At 43.2% G+C, this 19325-nt stretch overlaps 1 protein-coding gene across 1 annotated transcript in view; it reads right to left on the bottom strand.

Moving 5' to 3' along the window:
- Positions 1-19325, bottom strand: part of LOC141165455 (alpha-2,8-sialyltransferase 8F-like) — a 589715-nt gene that overhangs the window by 28016 nt on the left and 542374 nt on the right. Inside the window, exons 5-6 of the mRNA XM_073651052.1 lie at positions 19007-19116; positions 14561-14647 (exon numbers count right to left, since the gene is read on the bottom strand). Coding sequence (XP_073507153.1) covers positions 14561-14647; positions 19007-19116 — 197 coding nt within the window. The remainder of the gene's footprint in view (positions 1-14560; positions 14648-19006; positions 19117-19325) is intronic.

Genomic DNA, 19325 nt, shown 5'->3' with positions numbered 1-19325 from the left:
GGAACCACTTCGGAAACCATGCAGGAAAAGGAAAGGAGAAGCTCCAGCCACAGATAAATCCCAAAATAGTTTCCTTTATTGAATTAAGATGCAGATGCCATAGCACATGTCCATAAAAGCAACGCGTTGCGAACGCAAATTGTGCGTTCTTTATCCAAGCTAAATACAAATGGCAAATGGCCAGTATATATATGTGAACAAACCAATAAAAACATAGCAATCGAATCATGTGACATTAAAAACAAGAGTTGCTATAGGATAATATAGAAAGTGCGATAAGCAGAAGACAAATGGTACAATTAAACGCACATAAGAAGAACAATTCTCTTAAGTGAGAGCAAAACTGGAAGAGTGCCCAATTATTTAGTGATAATGAAAAAGAAGTTCTCGTCGCATGTTGAGCCCATCCGGGTAACAGGTATTTAGGAAATACATCCAAAAAGCCTCTCGGTCAAAGAGATGTCTTCGATTGTCACCACCTCTTGGATTTAATATTAGGCATTCGATTCCATATACCTGAAGAGAAGAAGTATTCCTGTTGTGGACTTCTATAAAGTGCCTGGAAGCATGAGATATATTGCGATTAGTTATATTCATAATATCTCTAGTATGTTCTGCAATGTGTTTTTTTAATTTGCGTGTTGTGGATCCAACATATAATTTATTGCAACTCGTACATTCTATTATATATACTAGATAATCACTTTGACAATTAATAAATTGTTTTATATCATGCTCTTGGGTTTTTTCTGTGTTAAAAAATTCTTTAGTAGTTTTGACATAACGACACATTCCACAGCGGTTCTGTCCACATTTAAAGAAACCCTTACAATTAAGCCAAGTGTGGGGTTGTCTTTTCGGTCTCTGATAACTAGGAGATAGCATGTTACCTAAAGTCTGAGCCCGCTTGGCCACTACTCTGCAACCTGATTTTAATATCGTAGCCAATATACTATCATCATATAGAATAGGTAAATGTTTCAGAATAATATGCTTGATCTGAAAAAACTGAGGACTAAATTTTAAGGAGATAATTGGTTTGTTGTTTTGATGGTTAATAGTATCAGAATTAGATACAGATCTACTGTTGGATGTCTGAATAAGGTTCTCTCTGGATTTGTTATAAACAATCTTTTCGGCTCTCCTAAGTGTCCAGGAGGGATAACCTCTTCTAGTTAGTTTTTTCTTACATGACTCAATTTCATTTTGAAGCCCCGCAACATCACTGCAATTTCTTTTTGTACGGATAAATTCTCCTACCGGGATAGCCTTAATAGTGGAAAGTGGATGTCCACTAGTGGCATGGAGGATACTATTACCTGCCATAGGCTTCACAAACGTCGATGTAACAATTTTACCCTCAATCATTTTCAAATTAAGATCTAAAAAAGAAATGCAGAAAGAATGAGAACAATAAGTAAAGGACAAATTGAAGGTATTTGTATTGAGGTATGTCACAAATTCAGGTATGGCAGAAACATTTTCACGCCAGATAAAGATCAAGTCGTCGATGTATCTGCCATACCAAAAGAGACAGTGGGACCAGGGGTTAGAAACTGTATATAACCTTTCATGTTCCCAGAAGGACATAACTAAATTAGCGATTGAAGGAGAATATTTAACCCCCATGGAGACTCCCTTGGATTGGAGAAAATACTGCTGCTCGTACATGAAAAAATTATGAGTCATTAAAAATTGTGCCACATTTAGTAAATAGTTAGATAGCTCAAAAGTGTAGTTGCTATATTTTTTCAGATGGAAATCTAGTGTTTGTAATGCAACATGGTACGGTATACTAGTATATAATGAAACCACGTCGCAGCTTAACCAACTAAATTCATTTCTCCATTCCAATTGTGCTAATTGATTCAAAACATCTTTAGAGTCCTTTAAAAAACCAGCAGATCTCTGTACAAGAGGCTGCAACAATGTGTCAAGCCAATCCCCCAAATGTTCAGAAACAGATTGAATGCTGGACACGATCAGTCTCATAGGAGGGGGTATAATTCCCTTATGAATTTTAGGTAACCCATACAAACAGGGCAACATGGGGTGATCGACCAGCATAAAATCCTTCTGTTTCTCTGACATGACTCCCAAATTAAATCCCTCCAAGATAATAGCACGTGTAGCAGTTTTATATGATTCCAAAGGATTAAAAGACAGCTTCGTAGAAGTTGTAGTATCAGATAACAATAATGACATTTGAGTATCGTACATTATTTTGTCCATAACAACCCCCCGACCTCCTTTATCGGACATTTTTATTCCGATTTCATTATTGTGCATAAGTTCATGAAGAGCTTTGTTTTGGCTATTATTAAGATTGTTTGTAGCTGTCTTCGTTTCAATAGATGAATAAAGAGCCTTTAATTTACGTTGAATCACATCTTGAAATTTATCCATGGACTCAGTTCTAGATTGAACAGGATAAAAATACGGATTGCGAGTTTTGAAAGAAGGTGATAAACTCACAGAGTCTTGTTGGGAAGCAGTGGTTACTTGAAGATCCTCCAAATTCAATATAGCTAATTGCTCTTGAAAATTAAAGTTACGATAATGATTGACTTCTTGATCCTCAACATGAATAATTTGTTCCCCCTGGTCTTCATTGAAAAAGTGCCTTTTAATAGTTAGATTTCTAACAAACTTATTGATGTCCATTAGGGTATCAAATAGATTAAATTTTTTATCCGGTACAAAGTTCAAGCCATATGCTAGTACCTGTAATTGTTGGGGGTATTAGAATCTGTTGTGATAAATTCAATACATTTGACGTTTCATTATATACTAGTATACCGTACCATGTTGCATTACAAGCACTAGATTTCCATCTGAAAAAATACAGCAACTACACTTTTGAGCTATCTAACTATTTACTAAATGTGGCACAATTTTTAATGACTCATAAGTTTTTCATGCATTAGCAGCTAGTGTTGAGCCACCCCCATAGTGTTCGAGTTCGGTTCGTCGAACAACTTCGAACACCGTTAAAACCAATGGCAGGCAAACAAAAACACATAGAAACACATAGAAAACACCTTCAAAGGTGTCCAAAAGCTGACAAACTGCTCAGAAGACACAACTAGCACATGGAAAAGTGACAAGTACATATAGTCATGCGAAAAGAAAAGAGGTGGAGGAGTAAAAGGAGGGGGAGACACAGATATAGGCATGTCATGCCCTTCTAAAATCCAAAAAGTGAGAAGCCGACACGTTCAGTCCGCTCCTGCCCGTGCCACCTCCGTGTCGCCGGGTTTGTGCCAGAGCCGCGGGGAACCCTGACGGCCAGCCCCCCCTCTCCCAATACTGGTGCCTGTCCGCTGGTGGGTCGGCTGTCCACCGCAAGGCATCCTACCTCCAGTCCCAGCCCCTATGCCTTGGGGTGCCTCCCCGATGCTCTTCACTGAGTATCCCGTGGTCCCGAAACATTTCCTTTGAAAAAAATTAAGTGTTCAAACTACAGGTGGTGTAGCTTGCTTAACAGCCGGGATAATCCGCTGACTAGCAGACACTGCTACTAGGCACAAAGTATTTCCTGGGCTATATGCAGTTAAAAATTTGTAATTAGATACTCTCGCTGGATGCTGAGAAAGCATTCCATAGAGTCTCCTGGCACGCCATATATAATTCTCTCAAAAAGCTTGGGGTAGGGGTCTAGGGGACCCTTTTATAGCCAAAATCACGGCCCTGTATCGCAATACGTCACCTAGGCTGAAGATGAATGGAACTGTAGCACCCTGAGGGCTCGGTTGCTACAGAGGTATTGCACCTCACCCAGAGGTGTGATGTCTCACTCTCAGGTAAGGATGGAATGTGGATCAGGACCCGACACCTGCATGCATTACACCACATTGCCGTGGGGCAGGGCGACCAATATGCCCCGAAGATGGGCACGACAGTTCCTGTCCCTGGCTGGAGTGGGGGGAGTGGGAAGGGAACACTGAGGAAGGGGAATCCTGTAGTGCAGGAGCAGGGAGGAAGCAGTTCCTGGGTGCATTGAGAAGGGAATATAAAAGGTGGGTACCATCTTAGTTCAGTGCAGAGAAGTCTGAGCAGAAGTGACAGGGAGCAGGGGCTCTGCATGAGCTCTGCTCCGGAGGCGGGCCTAGTAACAGAGGCCCAGGCCTGGAAGAGGGAGAAGGAAGGAAGAGGAGTGGAGAAGGCTCCAGGAACGAGGAACGAAGGGATCCCAGGGGTGCGGACAGGCGAGTCGCCACCGCACGCCCGAATCCAAATGCGTGGAGGGGTCAGGCCAACGGGGGAGACCGGTCCCCGAAACTAGTGGAGGCGGGAAACGACCCTCAGCTAGAAACCGGAGGCTGTGACATTCTATGTGGTGCAGCCCCTCGCTACACCCGCTAGGAAGGCACCACATAGAGTCAGGGAAACTGGCGCCAAGTTTACCAAGAGGAGGCCCGAGGCAGCCGGACAGAAGGGTTGGTAAGAAAGGCCAGACAAAGGACACACAAAGGGGGTCCTGTGAAGCACTCCAAAGTTATCTGGGAGTTGTCTGAGCCCCTCACCTGGCGAGCACAGTACGACGTGGGCAGCCGTTACCTGCAGAAGTGGTCTGGATAATAAGAACTGTGAGTAAAGGCCCTGGACTGCATCACTGACTCCGTGTCGTTACTGCTGATGCCCTGCACCATCACCCCATCCTCCGCATACACTGCCCTGAGGCTATACTCCTCCAGTGGGGAGTTATGCTATGCTCTGCTGCACCCACAACACCAGCCTCAGCGGTCTGCCCTGCAGCGGCGGTTCACTCTGACCGCAATCCATGGGTGGCGTAGTCGGACGTTTAAACATCAAAACCACATAAATAGTTCCGCCACTGGTTTGACCGCTCTGAGCCACGGAACTGGGTCGCCGCCACGGAGACTACAACCACCAACATCCACGAAAAAGGGTCCGGCTCCGGGTGTCCCAAGGCCCAGGGGGCGCGTCAGAACATTTTCATCACCTTTCATAATCACCAATGGGACAAGGCAGGGATGTCCTCTCTCCCCTCTCTTATACATCCTAGTGATGGAGCACCTGCTCTCATCAATTTGCCATAACCCCAATATTAGGTGGATTGAGGTGGGAGGCACCGAGTACAAGTGCTCTCTATTTGCTGATGATGTCCTAGTATATATCACTCAATCACGTATATCCATCCCTGCTGTTATGGCTGAAATAGATCACTTTGTTACATGGTCAAATTTTAAAATCAATGCAGCGAAGTCTGAGGCCCTCGATGTCTCCCTCCCCAAATCCATACAGGATTCCATCCAGTCCAACTTTCCCTTTGCCTGGCCCTCACAGGGTATCAAATACTTAGGAATTCCTATTCATAGAGACCTCTCCCGTCTATGTTATCTTAATTTTGGGCCCTTTATTGAACAACTCCATACAGACCACGGTTGGCAAGTTAGAACTGTAAGATTCACTACGTGAACCACTGGTGTTTTGTGGAAAAGCACATGTACACTGTGTTCCAAATTATTATGCAAAAAGTGTTTAGGAGTGATAAGGGAAGAATTTGTTTGTTTGTCAGTTAAACTCATTGATGGTGATGTGTGTCAGGGCTCTTTTTATCACTGTAAGCAATTGCAGACACCTGTGCTAATTAGTTTGGCAGGTGTGTCCAATGAAAGGCAAGACTACTTAAGAAGGCTGTCCCACATTATTAAGCAGCCTACATTTTCTGCCAAAAAGGATGTGTCGGCTGCTGAGAAGCAACAAATTGTGGAGTGTTTAGGTCAAGGCATGACTACAATCAACATTGTGCAATGATCAGGATGAAGTGTCTTGGCAATCAAGAAGTATGTAGCTGATTCACAGTACACACGTGTGCGTGCTGATAAGGGCAAATTGAGGACTCTTTCCTACAGGCAATAACATCAGGTTAAAAGAGCAGCGGCAAAAAAGCCTTGTCATAGCAGCAGACAAGTTTTTGAAGCTGCTGGTGCCTCCAACGTCCCCCGAACAACAAGATGCAGGGTCCTTCAGAGGTTTGCAGGTGTGCATACGCCATCCTGTCGACCACCTCTATCCACTGCACACAAGCAGAAACGGCTCCCGTGGGCCAAATAAGACATGAAGACTGATTTCAAAACTGATTTGTTCACGGATGAGTGCCGTCCAACGCTCGATGGTCCAGATGGATGGAGTGGAGGATGGCTGGTTGATGGACACCCCACGCAAACACGGCTACAGCGCCAACAAGGAGGAGGTGGAGTAATGTTTTGGGATGGAATCATGGGGAGAGAGATTGTCGGCCCTTTTAGGATCCCTGAAGGGGTAAAGATGAACTCCATAATGTATGTGGAGTTTCTCAAATAGCACTTCCTGCCATGGTTCAAGAAGAAGAACCGTGTATTCCACAGCAAGATCATTTTCATGCATGATAAGGCACCATCTCATGCTGCACATAACACATCTGCATCTCTGGCTGATATGGGCATAAAAGGGGACAATCTTATGGTGTGACCCCCATGCTCCCCTGACCTCTATCCCATTCAGAACCTCTGGAGAATCATCAAAAGGAGTGTCTATGATGGCGGGAGGCAGTTCACATCTAAGCAACAGCTCTGGGAGGGTATTCTGTCCTCATGCAAAACAATTGAAGCAGAAACCATCCAAAACCTGACAAATTCAATGAACGAGAGAGTTCAGAAGCTCCTTTCGAACAAGGGGTCCTATGTGCAATTGTAACATCACCTAGAATAAAGTTTTGAGTTGAAAACTGTTTGATTTCAGTTTATAATAACCTGCTTATGCTTATAATTTCAAAAATGACCATTTTTTTGGTCTTTATTAAAATGAAAAGGTTGATCGAAGAGTGTGGGGGATCTAAGAGTGTGGCAACCCAGTAGTCAGGATTACTTCGAATTCTGACAATCTGAGGGTCATGTTGCAGGTAGTGCAGCAAGAAGGCACTTATGTGTCTTGCGCATCTCGAAGCCCCAAAATTATTTTCCGGGCTAGATGCAGCTAAAAATTATTATTAATTTTAAATCTGGTGGAGCTTAGTATAGATGGCCTAATAGAATCAGTACTGCACACTGCTACAAAGCCCAAATTATTTTCCAGCCAAGATACAGATAAATATGATTAGTAATTTTAAATCTGGTGGAGCTTAGTATAGATGGCCTAATAGAATCAGTACTGCACACTGCTACAAAGCCCAAATTATTTTCCAGCCAAGATACAGATAAACATGATTAGTAATTTTAAATCTGGTGGAGCTTAGTATAGATGGCCTAATAGAATCAGTACTGCACACTGCTACAAAGCCCAAATTATTTTCCAGCCAAGATATAGATAAACATGATTAGTAATTTGAAAGCTTAAAATGGTTGGTGAGGTGATTTTAACCAATCATCAAGCTTTTTCTCTCCCCAGGATGACAGAGGGGTAGAAAAGTCGTTTCGGATCCATGATTTGTTCATCTTTATGAACGTGAGTCTGTCTACATTATCAGTGCAGAGCCGCGTGCGCTTATCTGTCAGCACACCACCAGCAGCGCTGAACACACGTTCAGACAGAACGCTAGCTGTGGGGCATGACAAGATCTCCAAGGCGTAAGTGCTAGTTCCGGCCATTTATCCAGATTGGAAGCCCAAAAAGAGCAAGGATCCAGTGACACAGTCATGGCTTCAATGTTTACTTGGAGATCCTCCTGTACTATCGTCTCTAGGCGTTGACTATGTGTCAGACTTCTTGTCTCCTGTGGCCTTGCAAAGGATGGGCTAAAAAAGTGGTGAAATGATTCTGCAAAATTGATGTTACCAGCAGATACTGTGTTTCTGTTACGGTTTGAGTGCTGAACACTCGACGGTCCCACGGTTGGCAAGTTGAAACTGTGAGTTTCACTACGTGCACCACTGGTGTTTTGTGGAAAAGCACATGAAAGATTCTGCAACAGTCTCTGCTGATATTCCTGCATGCGTGCATCCCTTTCTATGGCAGGAATAATTTCTGCAAATTTACTTTTGTACCGGGGATCTAACAGTGTGGCAACCCAGTAGTCAGCATTATTTCTAATTCTCACAATTCGAGGGTCATGTTGCAGGTAGTGCAGCAAGAAGGCACTCATGTGTCTTGCGCATCCAGGAGCACCAAGTCCCTATTGTGTTGGTGGCGAGGTAACAATCATGCTTCCTTCCTCTGTCCTCTCCCCCCAACCTCGCACAACAGAAATGTGATCAAGGTCTCCCTCATCTGAGGAGTCTTCCATCAGTTCGTCCTCCACTTCTTCCGGGGCTCCTGCACCTTCCTCACTAGTTTGGCTGCTCACATGCGCCCTGGTAAAACCATCTCCCCCACCCTCACATGCCTGCCGCCTTGGTGCTGCCGACAGTCTGGACCTTGCAGATGTTAGCCCTTCCGCATACAACTCCTCCTCCTCTACTTCCTCCACCTCGTCTTGTGCCACCACCTGACTCCGAATTCTGTTTAACATGTGCTCCAGCATGTAAATCACTGGAATAGTCATGCTGATAATGGCATCGTCAGCACTAAACATCTTCGTCGCCATTTCAAAACTGTGCAGAAAGGTGCATAGGTCCCTGATCTGAGACCACTCCTCCAGCGTGATTTGCCCCACCTCTGAATCTCGTTGGCCCAGGCTATACGTCAGAACGTATTGCACCAGGGCTTGTCGGTGCTGCCACAGTGACTGCAACTTGTGCAGAGTTGAATTCCACCGGGTAGGCACATCACATCTGTAGAGATGTAAGTCGCTGAGCTGCGTGATGCGAACGGCGAAAGTGAGCACACAGCAACCGTGCCCTCTGCAGAAGGCCATCAAGTCCGGGATAGTGGGCTAAAAATTGCTGGACAACCAGGTTTAACACGTGAGCCATACAAGGCACGTGTGTGACATTGCCCCAGCGAAGGGCCGCACCCAGGTTTGCAGCATTGTCGCACACGGCCTTCCCTGGTTTCAGGTCCAGTGGAGACAACCATTCATGAAATTGGTTCTCCGGAGCTGACCACAACTCCTCAGCTGTGTGACTCACATTTCCCAGACATTTCAAAGTAAAAACCGCCTGATGACGTTGAGCCCTACTGCCAGCATAGTAAGGAGGTGTGCAGGATCCCTTCTGCGCAGTTAGAAAGCTTGTGGCATGACCAGACAGGCTTTGGGTGCAGGTGGAGGACCGAGAGGAGGTTGAGGAGGCAGAAGCAGTGGAGTAACTTTGAGATAAAGAGGATTGACGCACAACTCGTGGGGACGGCAAGACTTGGACAGCAGCCCCTTGTCCTGCAGTCACCATAGTTACCCAGTGCCCAGCCAGCGACATTTAACGCCCCTATCCATGCCTACTCGTCCAAGTGTCTGTGGTGAAATGCACCCTGTCACACACAGAGTTTCTCAAAGAAGCGGTGATGTTGTGTGCGACATGCTGGTGGAGCGCAGGCACACCTTTCTTTGAGAAGTAGTGCCGACTGGGCATCTGGTACTGGGGCACTGCAACGGACATAAGGTCTCGAAAATCCTTTGTGTCCACCAGGCGGAAAGGCAGCATTTCTGTAGCCAAGAGCTTGCAGATGGTGACATTCAACCTCTTACCTTTCTCATGGCTAGGAGGAAATGGTCTTTTACTTGTCCACTTCTGAGGGACCGAGGGCTGGCTGTTGTGCTTAGACGGGGTTGATAAGGTTGTCCCCGGCAAACTGCCGGTCTGTGAGGAAGATGCAGGCGGACATGTTAGGTTGCCTTCATCCAAAGGTGGTGCTATCGATGTCGGACAGCGCTCAACACCAGCTGGTGTTACCACCTCCAAAGAAAATGATGACCTGCCAATTACGCTGGCTGTTGCGGGTAAAGAGGTGGCAGGTCTGCGTCCCAAAACAGGTGTGACTGCTGTCCCCCCAGTCACAGAGGATGAAGAGGCCGTGGATGCACAAGATGTGGCAGAGGCTGGTTGGCCCTTCCGGCTAGGCCGCATTGTAGCACAGTGAGCTTCCGACTGCAACTTATGCTTCATGTCCATGTGCCGGTTCATGCATGAAGTACTCAAACTATGTATTTTTTGGCCTCTACTTAGCTTTTTCTGACAAATGTTACAGATAACACGAGTTGGATCATCTTTATCGATCTGAAAAAATGCCCAGGCTATGCAAGGCTTAGCACCCATGCGACCAGAAGAGCCACCACGACTTGTGGTGAGAGGCAGAGTTGTGCTTGAGGATGCAGTTGTTGACGTGCTTCCAGTACTACGTCTCTGTCCAGGAAGGCACACCCTGACCTTGTCGTCACTAGCATTCTCCTCCACCTCCTCTGCATACCTCATCTCTTGGTTGACTGTGGGTTGACAGTAAGTGGCATCTCCAACCTCATCATCATCACCCTGTGTGTTATCACACCCGTCGTCCTCAGAGCCAACCTGCTCCTGCCCTGACAAAAAACTAAAGTTGTCGCTCCAATCAGGTATTTGAGTCTCATCATCGTCTTCCTCATTGTCTCCACCAACAGGAGTTACAGTTTGGGAATGAGGGTCTACATTATGGTCAGAAACCTTCTGCGTCTGGTCCTGGATCCGACTCATAAAGATTCTGGGCATCAGTGCAGATCATTTCCTCGTCTGGATTCACAGAAGCTCTTGGGCCGACCTCTGATTACCTGGCTATGGTATGAGTAAACAGCTCTGCAGACTCAACCATCTGACAAGTCCCACACACTGCTAGAAGCCCAAATATTTTTCAGAGCTAGATGCAGAAAAAAATTATATTGAATTTGCAACCTGATGGAGGTCAGTATAGATGGACTAGTAGACCAAGTCCCACACACTGCTAGAAGCCGAAATATTTTTTCAGAGCTAGATGCAGAAAAAAATTATATTGAATTTGCAACCTGCTGGAGGTCAGTATAGATGGACTAATAGAATGATGCTATGCCCAAAAGGTTTACTTCACAAGGTGCAGTAAAAAAATTGGTATTCTATACACAGGTGGTATATCTTGCAACACAGATAGGCTACTCCACTGACTAACACACACTGCAAGAGGCCAAAAAGGATTTGCTTTGCTAGATTTAGCCAAATGCTGTGAAAAAAACTTGCACAGCACTGGCACAGACCTGCCTGGCAAAAACTCATAGGAACTGATGTAACTTAGTCCTGAATAGGACTGCAATTACAATTAGTCTTTACTCCCACAATTTATCTATTTAAGAGCACAGACCTGCCTGATAAAAGTCGTAGGAAATGCTGTAACCTAGTCCTTAAAAGGACTGCAATCACAACTATTCCCTACTCCCAAGCTATCTGTAGATTTGTGCGAAAATTGGCTTGAAATTAACAAGGTATAGCGCACACAGCAACAGCGATGCCGTCTAACACGCAGCTGCAGCAGTGAGAAAATGGTGGCGACGGGGAAAATGGCTTGGTCTTATAGGGCAAGGACATGTGACATACACTGCCAATCACACATGCCCTTGCTTGTGTGAAAAAAGCACTTCGCTCTGTGTGTGCGCTGCTGATAGGCTGACAGATTGCACCTCCCCACTGTAAATGCGGGAAAGAGAAAAAAAAATGGAGATCTTCATTGTTCCTGCAGAGATCCATCCCCTGCCCCTCCCCCCATCCCGCTGTACACTCAAACTGCGTATTAACATTAATTTTCATCATTACCGAGAAAAAATCCAGTTATGATTTTGGTGCACGAACAGTTATCGAACATAACCTCGAACAGCCGAATTTTTTTCAAATCGTTCGTGTTCGCCGAACGGCTCGAACACCGCCCAAAACAGCTCGAATTTTAGATTGGCGAACAGTTCGAGTCGAACAACGCTCATCTCTACTAGCAGCAGTATTTTCTCCAATCCAAAGGAGTCTCCATGGGGCCTAAATATTCTCCTTCAATCGTTAATTTAGTTATGTCCTTCTGGGAACATGAAAGGTTATATACAGTTTCTAACCCCTGGTCCCACTGTCTCTTTTGGTATGGCAGATACATCGACGACTTGATCTTTATCTGGTGTGGAGATGTTTCCGCCATACCTGAATTTGTGACATACCTCAATACAAATACCTTCAATTTGTCCTTTACTTATTGTTCTCATTCTTTCTGCATTTCTTTTTTAGATCTTAATTTGAAAATTATTGAGGGTAAAATTGTTACATCGACGTTTGTGAAGCCTATGGCAGGTAATAGTATCCTGCATGCCACTAGTGGACATCCACTTTCCACTATTAAGGCTATCCCGGTAGGAGAATTTATCTGTACAAAAAGAAATTGCAGTGATGTTGCGGGGCTTCAAAATGAAATTGAGTCATGTAAGAAAAAACTAACTAGAAGAGGTTATCCCTCCTGGACACTTAGGAGAGCCGAAAAGATTGTTTATAACAAATCCAGAGAGAACCTTATTCAGACATCCAACAGTAGATCTGTATCTAATTCTGATACTATTAACCATCAAAACAACAAACCAATTATCTCCTTAAAATTTAGTCCTCAGTTTTTTCAGATCAAGCATATTATTCTGAAACATTTACCTATTCTATATGATGATAGTATATTGGCTACGATATTAAAATCAGGTTGCAGAGTAGTGGCCAAGCGGGCTCAGACTTTAGGTAACATGCTATCTCCTAGTTATCAGAGACCGAAAAGACAACCCCACACTTGGCTTAATTGTAAGGGTTTCTTTAAATGTGGACAGAACCGCTGTGGAATGTGTCGTTATGTCAAAACTACTAAAGAATTTTTTAACACAGAAAAAACCCAAGAGCATGATATAAAACAATTTATTAATTGTCAAAGTGATTATCTAGTATATATAATAGAATGTACGAGTTGCAATAAATTATATGTTGGATCCACAACACGCAAATTAAAAAAACACATTGCAGAACATACTAGAGATATTATGAATATAACTAATCGCAATATATCTCATGCTTCCAGGCACTTTATAGAAGTCCACAACAGGAATACTTCTTCTCTTCAGGTATATGGAATCGAATGCCTAATATTAAATCCAAGAGGTGGTGACAATCGAAGACATCTCTTTGACCGAGAGGCTTTTTGGATGTATTTCCTAAATACCTGTTACCCGGATGGGCTCAACATGCGACGAGAACTTCTTTTTCATTATCACTAAATAATTGGGTACTCTTCCAGTTTTGCTCTCACTTAAGAGAATTGTTCTTCTTATGTGTGTTTAATTGTACCATTTGTCTTCTGCTTATCGCACTTTCTATATTATCCTATAGCAACTCTTGTTTTTAATGTCACATGATTCGATTGCTATGTTTTTATTGGTTTGTTCACATATATATACTGGCCATTTGCCATTTGTATTTAGCTTGGATAAAGAACGCACAATTTGCGTTCGAAACGCGTTGCTTTTATGGACATGTGCTATGGCATCTGCATCTTAATTCAATAAAGGAAACTATTTTGGGATCTATCTGTGGCTGGAGCTTCTCCTTTCCTTTTCCTGACTCAAACATAACACCCAAGCACCTCTGAAGATACTCGGCAAGCCCCCGAGCATGCTCGCCGAAAAGGTTAACAGAACGTTCTCGCTCATCACTAATTCTGAACTATTTGTTAACAAAGATGCAAACATTAGGTGGGAATAATTCCTACACAATCAGACTATTCGTACATACTGTATCTCAAATTTTTGTAATTAGATTTTGATATTACCAGGGCAAGTATTCAGCTCATTGCCGTAGCCCAATATCTCACAATCCAGACGAATGACGGGATGGGGTTTGTAGTCCTTTCACTCAAGTGCTTGTCCAAACATTTTTACTAATGACTTTGAATGGCATAAAATAATGTAATGAGTGAAGGTCACCGATCTCATGATAATCCTGCTTCATCACTACTCAGTCTCCCACCATTCTCTGCTCCTCATTATTCCAGATATGACATCCAGCATAGACATGGAGCTGCTGAAGCCAATTCATCAAATGTCCATGTTGAAACCTCACCCCTGTAGCACAAGTACAAGCTGGAGACCAGGAAGTCAATGACACAAGAGCGATGTAGGACCATTGGGTTGAGAATAGCTATTATTGATAATTTTCTATCAATGCTTTTTCCCTGAAATGCTCTGACTTTTTCAACAGGGTTCTTGTGGGTCACCTATGATGGTCTCTTAATGAGGAACTTTGACCACCATTGACTTGGAAAAGAATTTACATTATACACTGATGGCATATTGTTAGAATTTGCCATCACTTTATAAATGGTGGAGGTTCGATTTCTGGGACGTTCAATGATGCTGAGCATAAAGGGGCCACCCTGCTAGCATAGGGCTGTGTCTCCTCTTATTTTGTTTCTGCACAACAGTCCTCCTGGGCCATTCACTGTGGCCAAAATTCTTCAATAGAATTAGACTGCAATTTCACACACTGATTCTGGCCAGGAGTACAATGGAGAAGGCTCAGCTGTAACACTTTCATTGCCAGGATCTTTTTGGATTCCAGAGGTTTGACCACCACTAATCATGAAGGTTTGGAATATGCTAGAGGTATACAATTACTTTTCAATATGGAAATGCTTTCTTGGATATCTAATTTTCTTTGGCCACCCAATCCCAGGTACTTACTTATCTATTAGGATGCTTGGGTTTGCAGAGACAAGGTCCGTCTTAGTCCCGACATCTTTAGTCCAATTCAGTGGGGGCAAATTCAGCCTAGAAAATTAATGTTAGGAGACCATAACTGTAAACTGAGTATTCATTGGAGTCACATCAAGAGCGGACTATAACAGTGGACGACCCTTGTGCATATGTTGTGTCTACATATCGCACCTGCAGGTCCCACCTGTGAAAATACATGCACTTTTACATTAGGAACAGTTTAATAAGATACTGTATGTACCTGTGAATACATAATACATGTGCATTGACACATTAACCACACTGTCACCATCATTTCGAGTATAGGAGCATGGTTTCGCAGTGAATTGTGAATCAGGGCCAGGGGAAGAATAGCTGACAATCTCTTCCTCTCATTTGCTCAATGACCCCTGCTAAACAGAAGGTCTGTGATGCAACCATTTCCTTTGAAGTAGTCAGTATGAGTATGAAGCAACAGATTGATGTGAAGACAATTTTATGTCCTTGTGTACTTAGGCTCTTCCCGACTTCAAAGCAACAAAGGGCAATGTCCAAGACTTTCCAGGGCCATGTTACCAGATATAAATATTTTTTTTTTTTGTGAGAGGTATAGGTTCTATAGATATGGGAGACATATTTTGCGCTATTGTGGCCAAGTGCCGAACTCCACTCATTCACTTGCATTGCTTTGCGGCCAGTTCATTAAGCCAAAATTAATATCAGCCAGGGAGATGTGAATGTCATGTGTCCTATCTAGATTTCCTTTCTATAGAGAGGAAACATGGCATGGATAGCATCATCCATCTGGGCGCTATTAGCCTGAAAGTGTTACTGTAACTGCCCAGTGACATAAGACAATGCGTTACGTGTGCCACTTCATCATGACTCCGAAAATATGACATCCATAACTGTTTTTTCTATGCTGTTCATAAAAAATTCAATATTCATAATTTGAATGGAACAAAGTAGCCTAATTTTGCCTGCCTGCCAGTTCTTCTCATTTGCAGTCAAGGGCCATAAATCTATCACCTTCCGCATTCTTAGGCAAACTGGGGATGGGACTCCCATGTGCTATTCATCAGATTCCAAATTTAATTACCTCTTTGCTGAAGGCGGAAGTAGGGGGATCTCAGCGAAAGACAAGGCTCATATGTAGGTCACAGAGCCAGCTTTGCTCCATTTAATCCATGCTTCAATGTTCATATGAGAACTCGATAGATTTTTACAATTATTTTTTATAACAACAAACACTATTCTTCCTCCACTCTGACAAAAAGTCATAACGAAGGACATATAGGGATAGGAAGAGGCAGCACCAGCCTGCAGGATGGTTATGATGAGTACAGTTGTTTCATTGGGCTAGTAAAATATGTATACAAAACATTCAACTTTTCTTATATTTATTTATGTATTTGACCCCCACTCTCTTTTGTAAAAAAAATCCATAACCAAAAAAAGACTACAATTTAGGACTAAGGTGACTAAAACGTCCATCCTGGTTTATAGTATATCAATATAAAAAATTCTGCATAAAAAGGAAAACCGTGACATCTACAAGCGCTATGCACCTGCAGACATAGGGTTAATCTTAACGTTCATAGCCTTTATACCCTGTATAGGAGGCTTACCAGAGCAGCAGGTGCAGGGAGACAATTTAAATGTTATTCTCCCTGCACCCACTCTCTCCAGTCATTGGGACGATGCAGGGAGCGGATTCATTTACTGCTCACTGTACAGTAAGTGCGTCTGTAGTCACTCCCCTGCACTTTGATTGACAGTTTGAGCTGCAGTGTGTGTGTGCAGAGCCAGCTGTCAGTCACAGTGCAGGGGAGTGATCTCACTGTATAGTGAAGAGTGACTGTAACCCGTATTGCCCCAATGACTGGAAGCATGCAGGTGCAGAGAGAATAAAATTTTATTGTGTCCCTGCACCTGCTGCTCCAGTAATCTGCCTACACAGGGTATAAATGCTATCTACTTTCAGATTGACCCTATATGTGCAGGTGCATAGTGTTTCTGAATGAGACAGGTTCCCTTTATGGTGCTTTACAGTTGTATACATCAGATCAATCAATTCCCAATCACACTGACTCTGCAGCTCCTGCACCTCCCTATCTCTTAAATCCTAGTATTATTGTAAACAGACTGAGACTAAGACACCCCTGTTCCACGTTCTTCAGGGCTGCTGTAGTAAACCACTGATTTATGCCTTTCTATGAATTTGTGTAAAGACTTGTGTGCTCTGATCTACTAGCCCTAGCATGTAAAATCCAAAAATGGCCACTGCTTTCCCTGCTCTCATCTTTCATAGTGCTTGTGATAGAGCCCCTAGCTTGACTTCACTAGACTATATGATGTCATAGCTGCAAGGCATTATGGGGAAGTCCGTGCAGCATCATATGAGCCCACTCTTTGGTTGATGCTATCTTTGGAGATGTGTGAAATGGCGCTGGATGTTCTTTTAGTGATCTCTGCTATTCCAATTGCACTTTATTTGAATTCGTGGTGATCTATAAATTTCAATCATCTCTAGTATTATACTACTCAAGTGCCAAATGGCATATGTTAATGATGTACAGGTGCTTCTCACAAAATTAGAATATCATCAAATAGTTAATTTATTTCCATTCTTCAATACAAAAATGGAAACTCCTATATTTTATACAGTCATTACACACAGAGGGATCTATTATATAGAGTCATTACACACAGAGGGATCTATTATATAGAGTCATTACACACAGAGGGATCTATTATATAGAGTCATTACACACAGAGGGATCTATTATATAGAGTCATTACACACAGAGGGATCTATTATATAGAGTCATTACACACAGAGTGATCTATTTCACGTGTTTATTTCTGTTAATGGTGATGATTATGGCTTACAGCCAATGAAAACACGAAAGTCATTATCTCAGTAAATTAGAATATTTATAACAACAGCTTGAAAAATGATTTTAAAATCCAAAATGTCCTACTGAAATGTCTGTTCAATAAATGCCCTCAATACTTGGTCGGGGCACCTTTTGCATCAATTACTGCATCAATGCGACAATGTGGCATGGAGGCGATCAGCCTGTGGCACTGCTGAGGTGTTATGGAAGCCCATGTGGCTGTGAGAGCAGCCTTCAGCTCGTCTGCATTGCTGGCTCTTGGGTCTCATCTTCCTCTGGACAATACCCCATGGATTCTCTATAATTGATTCTCTATGGGGTTAAGGTCAGGCGCGTTTTCTGCCAATCAAGCACAGTGATACTGTTGTGTGTAAACCAGGTGTTGGTACTTTTGGCCGTGTGGACAGGGGCCAAGTCCTGCTGGAGAATGACATTTCCATCTCCAAAAAGCTTGTCGGCAGAGGGAAGCATGAAGTGCTGTAAAATTTCCTGGTAGACGGCTGCGCTGACTTTGGTCTTGATAAAACACAGTGGACCTCCACCAGCAGATGACATGGCTCCCCAAACCATCACTGGTTGTGGAAACTTCACACTAGACCTCCAGCAGCTTGGATTGTGGCCTCTCCACTCTTCCTCCAGACTCTGGGACCTTGATTTTAAAATGAAATGCAAAATTTATTTTCATCTGAAAACAACACCTTGGACCACTGAGAACAGTCCAGGTCTTTTTCTCCTTGGCCCAGGTAAGACGCTTCTGGTGTTGTCTGTTGGTCATGACACAAGGAATGCGACACTTGTAGCCCATATCTTGGATACGTCTGTGTTTGGTGGCTCTTGAAGCAATAACTCCAGCAGCAGTCCACTCCTTGTGAATCTCCCCTAAATTTTTGAATGACCTGTTCTTAACAATCCATTCGAGGCTGTGGTTATCCCGGTTGCTTGTGCACCTTTTCCTACCACACTTTTCCTTCCACTCCACTGTCCATTAATATGCTGGGATACAGCACTCTGTGAACAGCCAGCTTCTTTAGCAATGACCTTTTGTGGTTTACCCTCCTTCTGGAGAGTGTCAATGACTGCCTTCTGGACATCTATCAAGTCAGCAGTCTTCCCCATGATTGTGGAGCCTACTGAAACAGAATAAGGACCTTTTTTAATCACTTAGGAAGCCTCTGCAGATGTTTTTTGTTAATTATTCTGATTTACTGAGATAATGACTTTTGTGTTTTCATTGGCTGTAAGCCATAATCATCAACATTAACATAAATAAACACTTGAAATAGATCCCTCTGTGTGTAATGTCTCTATATAATGTATGAGTTTCACTTTTACTGCTGAAGAACTGAAATAAATTAACTTTTTGATGATATTCTAATTTTGTGAGAAGCACCTGTTTGTGCTTTAGGTCTCACCTGCCTGACTAATATCAGCCATAAGAAATGAAGAGATTTGGACGATCATTTGTGGACTGAGCCACCAAAGAAATATCTGGTGGTTTTCAGCTTGAGGATCTTGAATATCATATAACTCTTACCTGAAAACAAAATCTGCTCTGTCAATGTCAGCACCACACAAGCTGTTCCTCAAGATGCCACTATTACCGACCACCGCACAACTTCTGATGGGTTTAGTAAATAGAGATGTCTGTAAGGAAAGAGAGGAAGGACGGAAAAGGAAAGAAGGAGAGAGCAAGACAGAGACACGGAAAGGGAGAGCGTGAGAAAGAGATAAAAGGAAGTGAAATACAGAGAGAGATAAACAGAAAGAAAAATATAGGTAGAAGGGAGAGAAAGCAATAGAGAGAGGGAAAAAAAAAGAAAAATGTGAAAGGAAGGAAAAGTAAAAGAGAGAGT

This window comes from Phyllobates terribilis, unplaced genomic scaffold (assembly GCF_046119375.1).
Source record: "Phyllobates terribilis strain yellow unplaced genomic scaffold, ASM4611937v1 Scaffold_11__3_contigs__length_659146591, whole genome shotgun sequence".
In the NCBI taxonomy this organism is placed as follows: Eukaryota; Metazoa; Chordata; class Amphibia; order Anura; family Dendrobatidae; genus Phyllobates; species Phyllobates terribilis.
Note: the sequence above shows the minus strand (reverse complement) of the source record. Positions and strands in the feature narration are given on the sequence as shown.